General features: G+C 43.5%; 1 protein-coding gene across 4 annotated transcripts in view; it reads left to right on the top strand.

Moving 5' to 3' along the window:
* The window catches only part of LOC120944115 (protein mono-ADP-ribosyltransferase PARP14-like), a 59,883-nt gene that overhangs the window by 229 nt on the left and 39,931 nt on the right, over nt 1-19,723 (top strand). For 3 of the 4 annotated variants that reach the window (XR_005750356.1, XM_040358008.1, XM_040358006.1), the window contains exons 2-5: nt 10,147-10,303; nt 12,603-12,665; nt 15,777-15,950; nt 17,862-18,034. Coding sequence is in view for 3 of the 4 variants with exons in the window: in XM_040358008.1 (XP_040213942.1) it covers nt 10,147-10,303; nt 12,603-12,665; nt 15,777-15,950; nt 17,862-18,034 (567 nt within the window). In the remaining variant the exon portion in view is untranslated. Of the gene's footprint in view, nt 1-5,559; nt 5,725-10,146; nt 10,304-12,602; nt 12,666-15,776; nt 15,951-17,861; nt 18,035-19,723 lie in introns of those variants that run through there. The other variant, XM_040358007.1, reaches the window with a different exon arrangement.

Raw genomic sequence — 19,723 nt, 5'->3', positions numbered from 1 at the left:
CCTAACTGTAACATAACAGCTGGACAGAGCTGTTCACATGTCACAGCTACAGCGTTTTTAATTCAGGACGCATCCATTGACACGTGGAACAGCTTGTCAAATTCATTCACTGAGCTCATTGGGTACTTGCCACAAACCCGTGCAAGGCATATGATTGCGGTGCAGTAGTTTGGCAATATAGCATTAAATCATGAAATGAGGAGGTAATCTAATCCCCCCCTCACTACCTGTCAAATGCTCTTTAAAAAGCTATCTGAATGTGGATTGCTCTTCAGCGGCCACCACACACAAAAAAGCCCTTAAATGGGGTTGTAAAGGTTGATTTTTTTTTTTTTTTTTTTTTTTTTCCTAAATAGGTTTCTTTAAGCTAGTGCATTGTTTTTTTTTTTGTCTGAATTTCTCACTTCCTGTTCCTCCTCAGTAAGCTGTTCTGACTGACTAACCCCCAGCCAGATAGTGGGGGCAAGCTTACTGAGGAGAAACAGGAAGTGAGAAATTCAGACAAAGAAAAAAAAAAAAACATTTAGAAGGAAAAGGTAAGTGAACCAACAATGCACTAGCTTAAAGGAACCTATTTAGAAAATAAAAAACAAACTTTTACAACCCCTTTAATGTGTAGCGAGAGCAGAGAAAAAGCTAAGGGCCAGATTCACCAAAGAGATACGACGGCGTATCTCTGTTTCTATCTATGCGACTGATTCATAGAATCAGTTACGCATAGATAGCCAGAAGATCCAACAGGTGTAATTGTTTTACACTGTCGGATCTTAGGATGCAGTACCGCGGCCGCCGCTGGGGGGAGTTTGCGTCGTAAACCAGCGTCGGGTATGCAAATTAGGAGTTACGGCGGATCCACAACGGATTTTCGCATCCGCTACGTCGCCGCTAGTCTAGTTTCCCGTCGCAAAGTTAGTCGTCGTTTTTGGTGCCCTAACTTTAGTCAGCAAACGTATTGCTGTCTAAAGTATGGCCGTCGTTCCCGCGTCGAAATTTAAAAAATAACGTTTTTTGCCTAAGCCGTTCGGGAATACGGAATTGCGCTACGCGCGTCGCCGTTCGAAAAAAATGACGTCACGGCGCGCAAAGCATGGCGGGAGTTAAGAAACGGAGCATGCGCAGTAGGTCCGGCGCGGGAGCGCGCCTAATTTAAATGGCACACGCCCATTTGAATTGGCCAGCCTTGCGACGGAGGCCGCCGGCGTAGTTTTCATTGCAAGTGCTTTGTGAATCAGGCGCTTGTGATGAAAACTTGCGGCGGTGTAACGTATCTACGATACGTTACGCCGCCGCAGTTCTATGTGAATCTGGCCCTAAGATTTTATTTTTGCTGGAAGTTTCAATTATTTAGTCCTGGTGCACTGTACAGTGCCTGTAATTTGCACAATTAACCCCCCTTCATGCCTAAGCCTTTTTCTGACACTTGTTGCTTAAAAGTTAAAATCTGTATTCTTTTGCTAGAAAATTACTTAGCGCTCCCAAATATATACATTTTTAGCAGAGACCCTAGAGAATAAAATGACAATTCCTGCAATATTATGTCACACTGTATTTGCGCAGCGATCTTTCGAATGCAATTTTTTTGGAAGAAATGCACTTTCATGAATAAAAAACAAAAACGACAAAAAGGAAAGTTAACCCAATTTTTTTTGTATAATGTGAAAGATGATGTTACACCAAGTAAATAGATACCTAACATGTCACGCTTTAAAATTGCGCACACTCGTGGAATGGCGATAAACTATGGTACCCTAAAGTGGAACTCACGCTGATCGGAACCCTCCCCCCTCCGGTGTCACATTTGACAGGTATTTGCACCCACTTCCGACCACAACAGTCTCGGGCAGACTGCGGGCATGACGTCACCTCCCGTTGTGCTCTGGGAACACTCGGCTCCCAGTACACAGCGGGAGCCAATCGGCAGGCGTATCGCGACTCGCACACGCACCCTAGTTAACCGGGCAGTGAAGCACTTCATGCTTCCCTCACCGAGGATGGCGGGGGAGCAGCAGGGTGACGAGCGATCGCTCGTCCTCTGCTGCGGACAGCGCTGGACTCCAGGACAGGTAAGCGTCCTAATATTAGAAGTCAGCAGCTGCAGTATTTGTAGCTGCTGGCTTTTAATAATTTTTTTTCAGCGCACATCCGCTTTAATCTCCATAGGCAAATCTTTAAAAATGTCTACAGGTTACCAGTTTAGAGTTACAGAGGTGGTCTAGGGCTAGAATTATTGCTCTTGCACTAACGATCGTGATAATACCTCACATGCATGATTTGAACACTGTTTACGTTTGCGGGCGCGACTTACATATGCGTTCGCTTCTGCACGTGTGCACAAAGGGATGGGCGACTACATTTTTTTTTTTTTTTTTACACTGTCCTTTTAAATGTAAAACACCCCTTGTGACAGAGGCAGTGACCGGTACTCTTTAAGACCCCAAATACCTCCTTTTCACCTAAAAGCATTAAAAACGCCAAGTTTGGCTGTTTTGAATACTGTATTTTTTTTTTACGTTTGCCGCCTTTTAAGCCTTCTGTAAACCGGAGGTGATGTCACATTGCTTCCGGGTTACTAGATCCGAGACCTGATCAAAGCCAATTCCAGCTTCGTTCGGGTCTCCGGCCAAGAAATCCAGCCCCGGATGGATCAGTAACATATATCAAGAAACCACAGAGAGGAACTCATCATGCAAAAACGTATTACTCATGAATCCTCAGTATAAACAATGGCCCCCGGCAAATTTGCTCTCGCATTATGTGCCCTCTTAGGACACAGAATTTCCAGCAGTTCAAAATTTGTGACTGGAACTGGTGTGCCTTTTTAATACCCGTAAAGTCTGGTACACACGATTGGATTTTCCGCAGACAAAGCGTAGGACTTTTGACCGAAGGGCGTTGGCGAGGAATTTGTCTTGTACACAAATGGCACACAATTGTCGGCCAACAAACGCGAACGTAGTAACATACTACGTGTTTTTTCAGCTCTTTAGTGCCACCCTTTGGGCACCTTCTGCTAATTTTGTGTTTGGTGCGCATTGCTTCCGAGCATGCATGTTTGTACTTTGGACTTTTGGCTGACTTGTGTACAAACGCTTGGAAAATCTGAGAACAGACCATTGTTAACGAACATTTTTAAAGCCTGCTAGGCAACATTTGTCCGTGGAAAATCCAACAACAATTGTCCGATGGAGCGTACAAATGGTTGGATTTTTCGCCAACAACCTGTCATCACACAATTCCCGTCTGAAAATCTGATCGTGTGTACGAGGCTTAAGTGATGTCACTGGACGTGATGGTGGCGTTTATAACCCACGTTTAACCAAGTCGGGCTTCATCAAGAAGAAAACTGTCATTACATTTAACAATTGGTAAGAATACATTTTAAAAATGTTTGTTTTTTGGGTTATTTAGCACTATAAAGCAGTGTTCCGGTCAAAAAAATATAATGTAAAAGCCAGCAGCTACACATACTGCAGCAGCTGGCTTTTAATAAATGGACACTTACCTGTCCTGGAGTCCCTCGATGTTTCCATCAGCTGTCGGGTGCTGCCAATGCCATTGCGGGTAAGGGAACACGGCAGTGTAGTCTTTCGGCTTCACGCCGGGAACCCTATTGTGCATGCACAAGGCCCTGCTCCTTTCACCTATTGGCCCGGCGGCCAGGGGAGGAGGAGGGAGCCCGCGGTGACGTCATGGGCCGTGGCCCGGACTCCCGGAAGTGGGAAAGGATACCCGCATAGGTGTGCGAAGCCTATTGCATAAGGGTGTGCACCCCAAAGCTCAAATTCACATGTGTATTTACAGTACAGACCAAAAGTTTGGACACACCTTCTCATTCAAAGAGTTTTCTTTATTTTCATGACTATGAAAATTGTAGATTCACACTGAAGGCATCAAAACTATGAATTAACACATGTGGAATTATACATAACAAAAAAGTGTGAAACAACTGAAAATATATTTCATATTCTAGGTTATTCAAAGTAGCCACCTTTTGCTTTGATTACTGCTTGGCACACTCTTGGCATTCTCTTGATGAGCTTCAAGAGGTAGTCACCTGGCGCAGCACCCCATCACTCTCCTTCTTGGTCAAATAGCCCTTACACAGCCTGGAGGTGTGTTTGGGGTCATTGTCCTGTTGAAAAATAAATGATGGTCCAACTAAACGCAAACCGGATGGAATAGCATGCCGCTGCAAGATGCTGTGGTAGTCATGCTGGTTCAGTATGCCTTCAATTTTGAATAAATCCCCAACAGTGTCACCAGCAAAGCACCCCCACACCATCACACCTCCTCCTCCATGCTTCACGGTGGGAACCAGGCATGTAGAGTCCATCCGTTCACCTTTTCTGCGTCGCACAAAGACACGAGGGTTGGAATGAAAGATCTCAAGTTTGGACTCATCAGACCAAAGCACAGATTTCCACTGGTCTAATGTCCATCCCTTGTGTTCTTTATCCCAAACAAGTCTCTTCTGCTTGTTGCCTTTCTTTAGCAGTGGTTTCCTAGCAGATATTCTACCATGAAGGCCTGATTCACACATTCTCCTCTTACCAGTTCTAGAGATGTGTCTGCTGCAAAAGGTGGCTACTTTGAAGAACCTAGAATATGAAATATATTTTCAGTTGTTTCACACTTTTTTGTTATGTATAATTCCACATGTGTTAATTCATAGTTTTGATGCCTTCAGTGTGAATCTACAATTTTCATAGTCATGAAAATAAAGAAAACTCTTTGAATGAGAAGGTGTGTCCAAACTTTTGGTGTGTGTGTGTATGTATGTATGTATGTATGTATGTATGTATGTATAGAGAGAGAGAGATTGGCGTCAATATTTAATTATTTGTTTATTTTTACTCTTTTACAATTTTTTCTTTTATTTATTAACTTATTTTTTTATTATGTTTTTATTTATTTTTTTAGGAGCCCCATTGGGGGGCTCTGGTGAAATATCAGGGATCCAAACGGACCCCTGATGTCTCACTTTTGACAGCAAAGCAGCAGGGGGAATCTGCGCAGCACAGGGTGATTAGGGTGTGCCCAGGTACACCTGGCACACCCTGTGCGCACGCCTATGGATACCTGTCAGACAGGTATCCTGTACCTGTAATCAGATGAGCAAAGTTTCACTTTAGGGTGGAATTCCGCTTTAATGTTATATGCTGGCTACAGTAGGTCCTCTGCTCCCAATTACTTTGATTAGACACTGGTTAATATTCCAGGAAGGGAATCCTCTGTCTTCAGAGGCCCTGCCCTGGGTGAGGGCACTGCCATCTTTATTATCAATTCCACTTGGGGAAGGTTCTGGTTCTTTTATTTACATACAGGTTCAATATCCTGTTTGGGGAGGGCCATCTCTCATAACTCTCCCCCAAAAGAGGGCTACACGGGCATTTCCAAATTCAGACAGTAGAGGGACGCAGATCTCTACACGTTACTTGGTGGCTGTAATAAGAGCATGCAGCTGTTGCTCAACCTCAACTCCTAAAAATATCCACCATAATTGGAAAAACAAATGGGGTCTATTTATGAAAACGAAAGTGAAAGAGGTAAGAGATAAGACAGGTCCGTTATACTGTGGCAATACCCAAGAGACTTGAAAACACAAATTAAATATCCACCAAGAGTGAAGCAAGAACATAAAGACCATCCACCCCAAACTGGTGTCTTACTTGGAAATACAAATCCACCAGCAAATAAATATTCTAACGCGGTTTGCCTGATAAAGTAAGTATAGGAAATTCAATATTTGTAATGTGTCAAATGTATCTTTTTTTTTTATTGTTTGTTGACATGATGGCTGAACATTAGGGGCTGCTTTGGCGCATGCTGGATTCTTGGCTTTCATATTTTGAGACACCAGGATTGATTGACTAAAAAGATAGAGGTTGTTGACCTAGTAAAGCTTTCACTGAATAAGGAGAAGCTTGGGCAAAATATGATACCCTTGGCACCCAACCTGCATCCCTTTGGCACTTTTTGTGCATCCATCAACTCTATAGCATACAGTATATGCAGTCTGACAGTCTCTTATAGCATACTTGTAGTCTCTGACCAAGTTCTGCAGCATGTTCACCGTGTTTGACATCTCTTGTAGCATGCCCATAGCCTCTGAGCATATCCTGTTGTGTGTCTGCTGTTCCTGACCCCAGGGCTGGATTAAGAGCATCATGGGCCTGGTACTGAGGATTTTGTTGGGCCTTTTTATGGAAATAAATTCCATTTTAACTTCTGTGCAGGGAAGGCTTGGGTTGTTGGTCCTCCCCACCCAGCTCCTTCATGCTCTGAGATTGCCCTTCAGAGACTGTGCCCCCCCCCCCCCCCTGAAAGGTAGACATGTGCAATTCGTTTAGTTTCGTTTCTAATTTGTTTTTTAACGGTAATTCGTTAATTCCGAATTTTCGAATTTTTCATTTTTTAGTTGTAAAATTTCTAATTCTTCAATTTTCGAAATTCCGAATTAAAAAAATCGAAAATTTGAAATTTTGAAAATTTGAATATTCGAAAAATAAAAATTTGAAAAATTTAAAATTCGAAAATTTAAAAAATCAGAATTTTCGAAATTTTGAATCTTCGAATAAAAAAATCAAATTCGAAAATTTGAAATTCGAATATTCGAAAATGACGACAAATTCGAAATTTTGAAAAATTTGAAAATTATAAAAACCCTGAAATTCGGAATTTAAAAAATTCGAAAAATTCGAAATTGTAACATTCAAAAATCTAAAGTTTGTTATTTTCGTTTTATAATTTTTCCAGGAAATGGGAAATTTCTAAATTTTTAGAATTTCCGAAAATTTGTTTTTTTAATTTTCGTTTCATTCGTTTTTTTCGGAAATTTCATTTTTTCCATTTTATTCGTTTTTTGCTTTTTCGTAAATCCGAAAATTTCGAATTTTCGAATTTCCGAATTTTCCCGAATTTACGAAAAACGGAAAAAAACAAAACGGAAAAAAATATTTTACGAATTTACGAAAAAAAAAAAAACGAAAATAACATATATGAATTTTTTGGCAGTGCACATGTCTACAAAAGTGTAGGTAAAAAAAAAACGATTTAATTCTAGAACCACTTTAATGGTAACCCCTCCTTTACATTCTCGGCGCTCCCATCTCATACCAACTGCTTGCTATTCCCCTCCCCCCCCCCCGCTGCTATTTTAGTGAAGCAGTGACTGCGTTGTCAGCCCACTACAGGAAGCTAGGAGCTGACTGCAAGATCAGCAGGTATTGTTCAGCAATTGCAGCATTTTTAGAGCTTGAACATACTTGAAAGCAACAAGTTCCAACACATGTTGCTAGCTGTGCCATGGGGTGTTGGCTCAGGAACTATACAGCCTCAGCTCAAAGAACCCTTAGCTACCTCTGGAGGAGCCTCAGGGTTTCATGTAATCCTGGTTAAAGTGGAAGTTCTGCTCTTATTCCTACCCGCCAACATCGCCCCCCCCCCACCCTCTTTTGTGTTTGCCATTTTCTTTGGGGGGGGGGACCGGGTACTTGGTTTTGCTACTGGGATCTCCTTGATTGGATGAATGCTTGTGACATTTGGCCATGAAATGATTTATAAGACCTCCTCTGGTTACCTTGGAGATCCGTGAATGAACTACAGGTGCCGTCTTTCACTGCAGCAGGTGGATGTGTAGTTCTCAATGGAACACAAGTGCAATAATCACTATACTCATAGTCCATTGACACTTCATCTAGCAGCTCTTCAAATGACAGCCCATACCACTTCAGAGACATGACGCTGGAGGAAGAGTCTGCAGGAGCCTGGCATTGAGCGGGTGCAATCTGCTGATTGCTAGTGCAATGCTTTGCAGGTGCCTATGCAAAAAAACACTATGCAGTAAAACCTTGGATTGTGAGCATAATTTGTTCTGGAAGCATGCTTGTAATCCAAAACACTTGTATATCAAAGCAAATTTTCCCATAAGAAATAATGAAAACTCAAATGATTAATTCCATAAGTCCTTTAGTTTATAGTCCATACAAAAAGATTATAGCGACGTGATAAGTTGTGTAACCATAAAATGTCCATCCACAAATGGCAGCCTCCTCAAGGGGATTAGAAGCAAAATGAGGAAAAGATGATCCTCACTCTGGTCGTTGCTCTTAAACAATTGACGTATTTATTGACAAGCCACAGTAAAACAATTGACGTATTTATTGACAAGCCACAGTAGACAAACGCAAATAGGAAAGGTTGACACGTTTCAGCCTATAAGGCCTTAGTCATAACATGACTAAGGCCTTATAGGCTGAAACGTGTCAACCTTTGACTGTGGTCGAGCACCCGGGAGCTCTGCTTTCCATGTGATGTATGGGTAGTAGCACTGACGGTCTGATGGTGTGTACACACATCAGACCAAAAGCTCCCAGGAGACATGTCCGATGAAAACGGTCCGCGGACCGTTTTCAAGGGATTTGTCTCCTCGTTTGTATGGGGCCTAAGTGTAGAAATATGGTTACATTTAATGAAGGTACAACATTTGGCAGCTCACATGGTTGATGATTAACCACTTGCCGCCCGCCAATGACAAATTGACGTGGGCAAAGTGGTTGTAGAATCCTGACTGGACGTCATATGACGTCCTCAGGATTCTCAGCCGCTGCGCACCCCCGGGGGCGCACATCGCGGCGTTCGTTGTTGCGGGGTGTCAGTCTGACACCCCGCAACACCGATCTCGGTAAAGAGTCTCTCACGGAGACTCTTTACCACGTGATCAGCCGTGTCCAACCACGGCTGATCATGATGTAAACAGGAAGAGCCGTCGATGGCTCTTCCTCACTCGCGTCTGACAGACGCGAGTAGAGGAGAGACGATCGGCGGCTCTCCTGACAGGGGGGGGTTCGCGCAGCCCCCCCTCGGATCGCCACATGGACCACCAGGGATGCCCACCAGGGAAGGGCAAAAAAAAAAAATGGGGAAAAAAAAGTCCAAAAAATACAAATAAAAGTCTGAAAAAAAAAGATGCAAAAAAAAAAGATGCCAATCAGTGCCCACAAATGGGCACTGACTGGCAACAAGTAAATCAGTGACGCCCCACAGTGTCCATCAGTGATGCCCCACAGTGTCCATCAGTGCCACCCCACAGTGCCCATCTGTGCCGCCCATGAGTGCCCATCTGTCCATCTGATCAAATACCACCAAAAGAAAGCTCTATTTGTGGGTAAAAAAGGACGCCAATTTTGTTTGGGTACAGTGTAGCATGACCGCGCAATTGCCATTCAAATTGCGACAGTGCTGAAAGCTGAAAATTGGCTTGGGCGGAAAGGGAAGTAAGTGCCCTGTATGGAAGTGGTTAAAAAGAGGCATCTGGGGTAAAGCGATCTACATGGACCATCCTCCTCACCGCTATCAGTCTGCAATCGTGACCAGGAAGACTACCCTGCAGTAGAGCGATCTGAAAGCGAGGCTTGAACCACTCCTGGAAGGGACGACATCAATGGCGGTGCGGAGGATGGTCTTTGTGGACAGTTTTACCCCATATGCCTGCATACTTAGATGTGCCTGTTTAATCATCAACCATGTGAGTTTCTAAATGTTGTACCTTCATTAAATGTAACAATATTACTACACTTAGAGATGCCTCTCTTCTATTTTATACTCGGTTGTCATGACGCTTCTCTTATATCAAGACATCGCTTGTATATCAAGTCAAAATGTAATTAACATTTTTGCTTCTCTTGCAAAACGCTCTCAAACCAAGGTTTTACTGTAATTGTTTTTTCTTACAAATATTATTATTATTATTGTATTTATAAAAATTCTCTGAAGGGAGTAATTGGCCTTTGGGGAATAAATGAGTAAAAATAAAAACGGTCCACTACAAACAGGATTGTAGTTTAATTCAAATGTTAAACTTATCCTTACTGCTATAATTTTTGGAGTGGACTGTTTACTGTTTTCTGAAACTATTTATGTTGAAGAACCCAAGGTGTTTGTGTGTGTGTGTGTGTGTGTGTGTGTGTGTGTGTATGTAAAAAGTGTTAATTTTCATTTTTTAGTGTGTTTTTTAAATATATACTTTTGTTTTATTAAATAAGGAATTTATAGAAAACATATGGTTTATATTAAATGATATTGGAAGATATTTTAAATGATGTTGTGACCGTTTTTATGTCATTAATACAATGTCTTTTTCTGAAGAGTTCCAGGTGTGAGCACAAAGCCCTTGGGGTGAACGTCATTATGAGTGAGGTTGTTTTAGGTAACACCTCTGTGGAAATAAAATTAGGTGACATCACTTCTGAAAGTACTGATGCCATTGTTAATCTAACTAATGCAACATTGGATCAAGACTTTGGTAAGCATTTCCGATCATTCCTAATTTCATACTTTCTTCTTGGTGGTAATTTTATTTAAGGCTTAAACCGACGCTCCTGACTATTGTGAAGCCCAAGGATAAGTGGACTTTTATAAAATTATACTTCTAAGCAGGGCATCCATCAGACATTTTGGGGCCCCTTGCACAGCTTTAGGTCTGCCCCCCCCCCCCCCCCCCCGGGCCTGACCACCATCATTCCCTAGGGCCTACCCACTGGCTATACCACTGAATCCTCCCACCAACAACCCCATAATGTCCCCCTCCTCCTCCTTCCCATGTCTTCTTTCCCCTCCTTCCCATGTCTTCTTTCCCCTCCTTCCCATGTCTTCTTTCCCCTCCTTCCCATGTCTTCTTTCCCCTCCTTCCCATGTCTTCTTTCTCCCCCTTCCCATGTCTTCTTTCTCCTCCTTCCCATGTCTTCTTTCCCCTCCTTCCCATGTCTTCTTTCTCCTCTTCAGTCTCATCTCCCCATATCATGACCTCCTCTTACAATCTCATCTCCCCTATCCCATGTCCTCTTCCTCTTTCCCATGTCCTCTTCCTCCTCCAGTCCCATCTCCTCCATCGCATTTACCCTCATCCATCCCATGTCCTCCTTTTCCATCCCATGTCCTCCTTTTCCATCCCATGTCTTCTTCCTCCTCCAGTCCCATCTCATCCATCCCGTGTCCTCCATTCCTTGTCCCTCTCCTCCATCCCATGTCTCCTCCTCCTCCTCGATCCCATGTCCTCCTGCTCCTCCTCCGTTCCGTGTCTTTTTTGTCTCCTCTTCCGTTCCGTGTCTTTTTTGTCTCCTCTTCCGTTCCGTGTCTTTTTTGTCTCCTCTTCCGTTCCGTGTCTTTTTTGTCTCCTCTTCCGTTCCGTGTCTTTTTTGTCTCCTCTTCCGTTCCGTGTCTTTTTTGTCTCCTCTTCCGTTCCGTGTCTTTTTTGTCTCCTCTTCCGTTCCGTGTCTTTTTTGTCTCCTCTTCCGTTCCGTGTCTTTTTTGTCTCCTCTTCCGTTCCGTGTCTTTTTTGTCTCCTCTTCCGTTCCGTGTCTTTTTTGTCTCCTCTTCCGTCCTGTGTCTCCTTCCTTCCTTCCTTTCCTCCTCCTCCTCCTCCTCCTCCTCCTCCTCCTCCTCCTCCATCCCGTATCTTCTTCCTCGTCCATCCCGTGTCGTCCCCCCTCCTTGTCCATCCCACGTCATCCTCCTTCTCCATCATCCCGTGTCGTCGTCCTCCTCCAGCCCATTTCAGTAGGGCAGTGAACGATGTCAGTATTTTTTTTTATATATGTATTTTTTTTTATATTGTTTTTTTTTTATTTTTTTTTTGGACCCCCCGACGGCAGAAAGGTGATAAATCAGTAGAAATTAATAGTTGTATAAGCTAATATGCAGAGTGACAGAATTGCATGCAAAATTGGTATAATGCAGCAATCAGTGATGTCATCCAGACTTGATATTAGGGATTCTGTATCCTTGCTATACTATTTGTGCACAGTGGCAGCCCATCCATAGGGGGTGCACTTAACATGTAAGCAATCTCTGTCTCATCCCATTTTCTCCCCCGGCAGCCAATCTCCTGAATGTCTGCGGCTCTATTGCTTGTGATGTGAAGGAGATCGGGTGCCAGGGGAGAAGCAGGAGGAGAAGATTTGAGACCAGTTGATGCCCCCCCCCCCCCTGAGTTTCCCAGGCACCAGGAGTTGTCTGATGGCCATGAGACCCTCTATGCTTTTGGTCACTTTGCCAAACTTCCTGTTTGCTAGGGCAATGCAAAGCTCACCTCTCACAGGCGCTGCCAGTTGGAAGTCTCAGGATGAACTGCTGTGATTGGTGGAGGGGGAGGTGGGTGGAAAACGAGTAGCTACTGTGGCTGTCAATCATCCAGACTTCAGACACCAGATAAAAATACCTTTGGGGCCCGAGCCACTCAGAATGTGCGGGCCCCTTGGGATACCCAGGCCCCTTACACAAGTGTGGGCTGTACCCCCCTGATGGTGTCCCTGCTTCTAAGAGATCAAAAGAAAACAGAAGCATTGTTGATGTTCCCAATTAAAATGAAAGCCAGTCAGCTCCAAACTGATATATCAGTCTTTTAGGTGGGCAAAACAGATTTGGTAAAATTGTCAAGATCAGTGTTGGATCATCATAAGATCTGTAAGAAGCCGGGGGCTGACTCGGCCCACCATGATCTACCTATACCTTGAATACCACTTTTGAGTGGACTGACCCATAAAACGAATGATGTAACAGTGTTTAAACTCTAACTGGATTCTATTTTCTTTCCACATTTCTAGGTGTATCCAAAAATATTCTTGCATCAGCAGGACCTAGGGTAAAGGCAGAATGTGCAAGTTTATGTAAGAACTACATGTTTATCTCTAATGTATTAGAAATGTTCACTTTTGCAGTATTTATAGGCATAGATTTTGTAAAAACATTCTGTGTATTGACTTTCACAAACTTGTCTTGAGCATAACCCAGTAGTGTATTTATTTTTTGTGCTGCCCTAGGCCTGACTAAACTCGTGCACCCACGAATTTAAACATGACCCACCCCTTCCTGTTTTAAGACCTGCCCTAAAATTTTCAAGCAGAGACACTAGTTCTGGGAGCCGGAGGGGGGGCCTGCTCCCTTAGGCCTCATTCACAAGAGGCGGACTCAGTCTGCAGATCTCCACCGAGCCGACGGATGACAAGCTCCTCTCTGCTCACTAAGCGGGGAGGGGCTTGTTGGGCACCGCTGTCTCCTATGGAGCGATCTGATGAAAACGGACAGCATGTCCGTTTTCGTCAGATCTCGCCCGATCCGATATGGATGGATGGATATGGACGTATAGCCATACGTCTGTTTTTAGCGGATCGGATCTCCGCTGACATGCGACGCTCCATAGGGGTGCATGGAGCGGCCGTTCAGGTCCGCCGTCAAAACTGACAGGCGGACCTGAGCGGTCCGTCCGTGTGAATGAGGCCTTACTCTATCCAAAATGAAAAAAAAAAGTGTTGCCGATTAGTTCTACTTTAAGCACAGATATAACCATGCCAATGGTGCAGCAGAAAACATATAGAACAGTAAGGAAGGTTTGTGGTCCAGGATGATGGTACAGTCAAATTTAGAAGCAGCGCCCCCTCCCACAGTTGCAAAATGCTGGCCGCCTACATACCGGAAGCAGTGCGGTTGCTTTATGGGGGCGCTAGACTAATTTGCCTAATTTGACTAATTTGCCTCTCAGCCCAGTCCGCCCATCAGACTGGCGCTACACTAACAGTGCCCCCCTGCAAAGTGCTTGTTATGGAAATTTGGGGGGGGGTTGGTGTTCTGTAGTCCTGTCCTAGGGTGACAATGTTGCTCCTCTGTAGATACACTACTGGCAGGATTGCCTGTTGCATACCATCGTGTTTTATGCAGCGTGGACAAGGACACTACGGGTGGTCAGGTGTAAACTAGAGATGCACCAAAATTTCGGCCGCTGAAAATAGGGTTTTCAGCATAGTGTTGATTAATGGCTGCCAAAAACACCCAGGATTTTGATGCGATTTTACCTTGTTTATGGTGTTTCGTAGGTCAGGGGTGCATTTTTGATGTGTTCTTGCTGCCTTTTCAATGCATTTTAATGGGATGTGCGTTTTTGGTGCAGTTTGCCAAATTTGCACCAAAAATACAGCAAGCAGGATTTTTAACAAAACGCTTCAAAAGGTGCTGATAATGGCCGACAAATTCATGATCAAATCGATGAGTTTAATATAATACAATTATTTATAAAAATATATATTTAAAAAAAAAAAGTAAATTCCGGTTCGGCCAAGTGCATCCTAAAGTTTCAGTTTTCGCCAACAAATAATTCATTTTGGTGAACATCCTTTCTTGTTTTTGTGTGCGTGTGTTTTTTTTTTTTTTTTTCGGATTGGAGATAGACACAAATCAATTTAAATCCACCTGTATATCGGTGAATGGAGAGTCCGATCGGGTCCGCCTGCAAAACGGACAGGTGGACCTGATCAGATCATGTGAAAAGGACCCAAGTTTCGGGGTTTAGAAACATTTAACGTAAGAGGCAAACAATTTAAAGCCAAACGTCATGTCTGGAGGAAACCAGGCACCGCTCATCACCTGGCCAATGGCATCCCTACAGTGAAGCATGGTGGTGGCAGCATCATGCTGTGGGAAGGTTTTTCAGCGGCAGGAACTAAGACTAGTCAGGATTGAGGGAAAGATGAATACAGCATATACAGAGACATCCTTGATGAAAAACTGCTCCAGAGCGCTCTGGACCTGAGACTGGGGTGAAGGTTCATCTTCCAACAGGACAATGACCCTAATCGCACAGCCAAGATGACAAAGGAGTGGCTATGGGACAACTCTGTGAATGTCTTTGAGTTGTTCAGCCAGAGCCCAGACTTGAACCCGATTGAACATCTCTGGAGAGATCAGTAAATAGCTGTGCACCGATACTCCTCATCCAATCTGATGGAGCTTTAGAGGTCCTGCAAAGAAAAAAAGGAGAAACTGCCCAAAATGGGTATACCAAGCTTGTAGCATCATACCCAGAAAGACTTGAGGCTACTGTAATTTGTGCCAAAGGAGCTTCAACAAAGTATTGAGCAAAGATTTTATTTTTAATAAATTTGCAAAGATTTCAAACAAACTTCTTTCACTTTGTAATTATGGTCATCAACATAAACTGTGGAAAAAGTAAAGCTGACTTTGTTGTTTCCTTTTCATATTTGACTTTAGTTAAAAAAACCTGCAGGATATGAAGTCTTATGCCGCCTACACACGACCGTTTCTCGAATTTGTAAAAAATTACGTTTTTTTAATGTCATTAAAAACGATCGTGTGTGGGCTCGAGAGCATTTTTCAAAAAATAAAAAATGGGCATTAAAAATTTAGAACATGCCCTAATTTTTAACGTTGACGTTTTTAACGTCGTATAAAATGGTCGTGTGTGGGCTTTAACGGCGTGAAAAAAACGTGCATGCTCAGAAGCAAGTTATGAGACGGGAGCGCTCGTTAAAACTAGCGTTCGTAATGGAGATAGCACAATCATCACGCTGTAACGGACAGAAAAGCGCAAATCGTCTTTTACTAACACAAAATCAGCAAAAGCAGCCCCAAGGGTGGTGCCATCCGAATGGAACTTCCCCTTTATAGTGCCGTTGTACGTGTTGTACATCACTGCGCTTTGCTAGAGCATTTTATTTATTTTTTTGTTTATGATCGTGTGTAGGCAAGGCCGGTTTAACGATCGGGTTGAAAAAAACGTTGTTTTTTCTAGACCATTAAAAATGTCATTTTTTACAACCCGAAAAACGGTCGTGTGTACGCGGCATGAGAATAACACTCTTTATTTACTGGATGACACAAAGGCCCACTATCTTAACAAAATATAGAAATAATTGTATGCTTTTTCTCTACACATTGCCTAGACATTTTAGTGATTTGAAATAAAATCAATGTTTTTCTTTTATAAGGTAAATTTCTCAATGACGGATGTGTGGTGACTGGTGCTGGAAATCTCCAAAGTAAAATGATAATTCACCTGATAGATGTACAGCCAGCAAACATTACACAATTTGTGAAAAAATCTTTGAAAGCCTGCAAACATCATCGCCTCCATTCAATTTCTCTTCCAGCTATTGGAACAGGTAAAATTAAATGTTCTCTAGGTTATTCTATTGCGCCATTAAAGTGAACCCATGCCCAGACTGTACACATTAAACTATCGTATTTATTGGAATATAACACCCACAGGCGTATAACACGCACCTTCATTTTAAGAGGGAAGTTTCAGGGATTTTTCTTTTTTTAAATAAATAATTTTGAAGCAAAATAAGGGTCAGTGCCCATCCGCAGCCTCACAATTGCCCATCAATATAGCTTAATCAATGCCCATCTGTAGCCTGACAATTGCCCATTAATGCAGCATGATTAATGCCCATCTGCAGCCTTCCAATTGCCATGAATGCAACCTGATCAATGCCCATCTCAGGGAGGGGGGCGGGATGAGCGGCGTCAGATTACATACAGCGAGAATCTCCTGTTTACTCAGCAGCCTCTTTAATACAAAGTCCCGCCTCCTGGACCGGCTTCTATGATAGACAGAACATTGGTCCAATGCTGGACTAGGAGACGGTACTCCCCATTAGAGGCCGCTGTGTAAACAGGAAATTCTCGCTGTATGTAATTTGATGGCACGCCTCCCCCACCCCTCCCCGTTCTCTCCGAGGCAGCCCAAATTGCAGTATCGGCACACTATTTGCAATCGATTTGCAGGGTGAAAAAGTGAGTGTTATACGCCAATAAATAAACAGTATTTGCATAATCTGAACAAGCAGCCAAAAAAAATGAAAAAAATTTAGGTGTGTGTGTGTGTGTGTGTGTGTGTGTGTGTGTGTTTTTTTTTTTTTTTTTTTTCTTCCGATCTTTAAGGATCTTTCACAATTACATCATAGTATAAGCAACTATAGAGTTAAGTGAGTGCTTGTTTTAAAGCGGGGGTTCACCCTAAAAACAATTTTCTAACATTACATTAAGCTCACTCTCGACATTGACAGTATGCCGATTTATTTTTTTTTTTTTTTGTACATACCTCGTATAGCTATTTTCTTACCCGACTTCCGGGTAGTGCCTCGGGAGTGGGCATTCCTATGCAGCAGTTAGTGATGACAAACTACCCCCCCCCCCCCCGTCGTGTGTCGTGCTCGCCCCCCTCCCTTGGACTACAGGAGAGTCAGGACGCTCTCTACGTTGCAGATAGAGAAAGGAGCTGTGTGTCAGTGGGCGTCCTGACTCTCCTGCAGTCCAAGGGAGGGGGCGAGCACGACACTCCACACCAGGGAGAAAGCCTTGCATTAATGTGTGAAGTTACAGACAGAAGAACAGGAAGTGAGGATTTCTCAGAAGAAATAAGGACATTTAAAAGCAAAATGGAAGGATGAGGTAAGTGAAGGAGAACTGCACTAAGGTAAAGGAAGCTATTTAGGGGGGAAAAAATTGAAAATGGTAAACATTTCTACATGACTAGAGTTTAGTTCATTTAAAGCGGAGGTTCACCCCAAAAAATTATTTTTAACATTGCATTCAGCCGAGTTGTCCTAATGACAATCGGCAGTTTTTTTTTTTTCCCCCGTACATACCGTATTTTCACCGCCGCTTCTGGGTATGTCTTCTGTGGGACTGGGCGTTCCTATCTGATTGACAGGCTTCCGACCGTCGCATACAGCGCGTCACGAGTTGCCGAACGTCGGTGTACGGGCGCCGTATAGAGCCACACTGACGTTCGGCTTCTTTCGGCAACTCGTGACGCGCTGTATGCGACGGTTGGAAGCCTGTCAATCAGATAGGAACGCCCAGTCCCGCAGAAGACATACCCGGAAGCGGCGGTGAAAATACGGTATGTACGAAAAAAACAAAAAAACAGCCGATTGTCATTAGGACAACTCGGCTGAATGTAATGTTAAAACATTTTTTTGGGGTTAATCCCCGCTTTAACTGAGTCTTTTATTGACTCTTAAATTGAATAGTTGTTCTGAATGATCTGCTTTCTGCTTTTGTAGGTTCAGCAAAACTAGATCCCCAGAGCTCCATCCAAGCCATAATGAAAGGTATTGAAGAGTTTCTGTTGGATCCTGTCGAACTCTTTAAACCCGCCAGCATTTCTACAATCAATATTGTTGTCTTGGATTTGGACGTTTATTGTGGATATCTTCGTTTTTTTCAAAATTACAAGGTACAAGTGAACATTTTGAGGGCACTTTTCGTAATCCATAAAGCCCATGCCTTGTCAAAATCGGCCATAGTAGATCATTTGCTGCTCACATATTGACATTTGAACACATAATAGATGCATATTGAAGTGATATTAAAGGTACTTTTTTTTTATTTTTTATAGCAAACATGTTATATTTACCTGCTCTGTGCAGTGGTTTTGCACAGAACAGCCTCAATCCTCCTATTCTCTGGTCCCTTGCTGGCACTCCTGGCCATTCTCTCGTGCTGAGTACACCCAGAGCAAGCAGCTTGCAACGGGGGCACCTCAGCAGGCTCGCTCCCAAGCCGCTGCTCTGCATGTCCATTCACACACAGAGCCACACCTCGGCCCTGGCCTCTCACTCTTCATTGGCTAACTGGCTGTGATTGACAGCAGCGGGAGCCAATGGCCCCTGCTGATGTCTCAGCCAATGAGAAGGGAGAGTCCCCGGAGAGCCGAGACTCTTGTGCATATTGCTGGATCATATTGCATTAGTAAGACCTCATCTGGAATATGCAGTTCAGTTTTGGGCACCAGTTCTCAAAAAGGATATCAGAACTGGAGAAAGTGCAGAGAAGGTCAACCAAACTGATGAGAGGCATGGAGGAGCTCAGCTATGAGGAAAGATTAGAGGAACTGAATCTATTCACTCTTGAGAAGAAGAGAATAAGGGGGGATATGATCAACATGTACAAATATATAAGGGGTCTATATAGTGAACTTGGTGTTGAGTTATTCACTTTACGGTCAACACTGAGGACAAGGGGGCACTCTTTACGTCTAGAGAAAAAGAGATTTCATCTCCAAATACGGAAAGGTTTCTTCACAGTAAGAGATAGACTCCCTCCAGAGGTGGTTCTGGCCAGCTCAGTCGATTGCTTTAAGAAAGGCCTGGATTCTTTCCTAAATGTACATCTATAACGGGGTACTGACATTAAGGCCGGGTTCACACTATTGCGAATTGGATATGGGATCTCGGCATCCAATTCGCAATAGCAGGAGAATATGAATGGCTCTCTATGGAGCCAGTTCATATATCTCCAATGTGGCTCCGGTGCGAATTTGCACAGGAGCCCTCTGCTTTTTTTTTTTTTTTTTTTATTTATTTATTTATTTTTGATCCGAATTCAGACAAATTCGGGCTGAAATCGGAACTGAAACGGTGAACCAGGACGCACTGGACCCCTGCTGGGAGCCACATCAGCATTAGGTCTGCATGGAGCCTTAGGCCCCGTACACACGAGGAGACATTTTCGATGAAAACGGTCCGCGGACCGTTTTCATCGGACATGTCTCCTGGGAGCTTTTGGTCTGATGTGTGTACGCACCATCAGACCAAAATCCCCGCGGACAGAGAACGCGGTGACGTAGAAGACGCCAACGTTCTCAAACACGGAAGTGCAATGCTTCCACGCATGCGTCGAATCAAATTCGACGCATGCGCGGGATTTCGGGACGCTGGTTACACGTCATAACCAGCGGTCCGATTAGGTGTACTAACCATCGGACATGTCCGACGGACATGTTTCCAGTCCTGTTCGCTAGGCTGTACACACGGTCAGACATGTCCGACGCGGCCTTATAGGTAAGGTTGATCCACGGAAAATTCCATTGCCTCTTGGATCAGGAAGGAATTTTTTCCCTGCTGTAGCAAATTGGATCATGCTC

This window comes from Rana temporaria, chromosome 6 (assembly GCF_905171775.1).
Source record: "Rana temporaria chromosome 6, aRanTem1.1, whole genome shotgun sequence".
Classification (NCBI taxonomy): Eukaryota; Metazoa; Chordata; class Amphibia; order Anura; family Ranidae; genus Rana; species Rana temporaria.
Note: the sequence above shows the minus strand (reverse complement) of the source record. Positions and strands in the feature narration are given on the sequence as shown.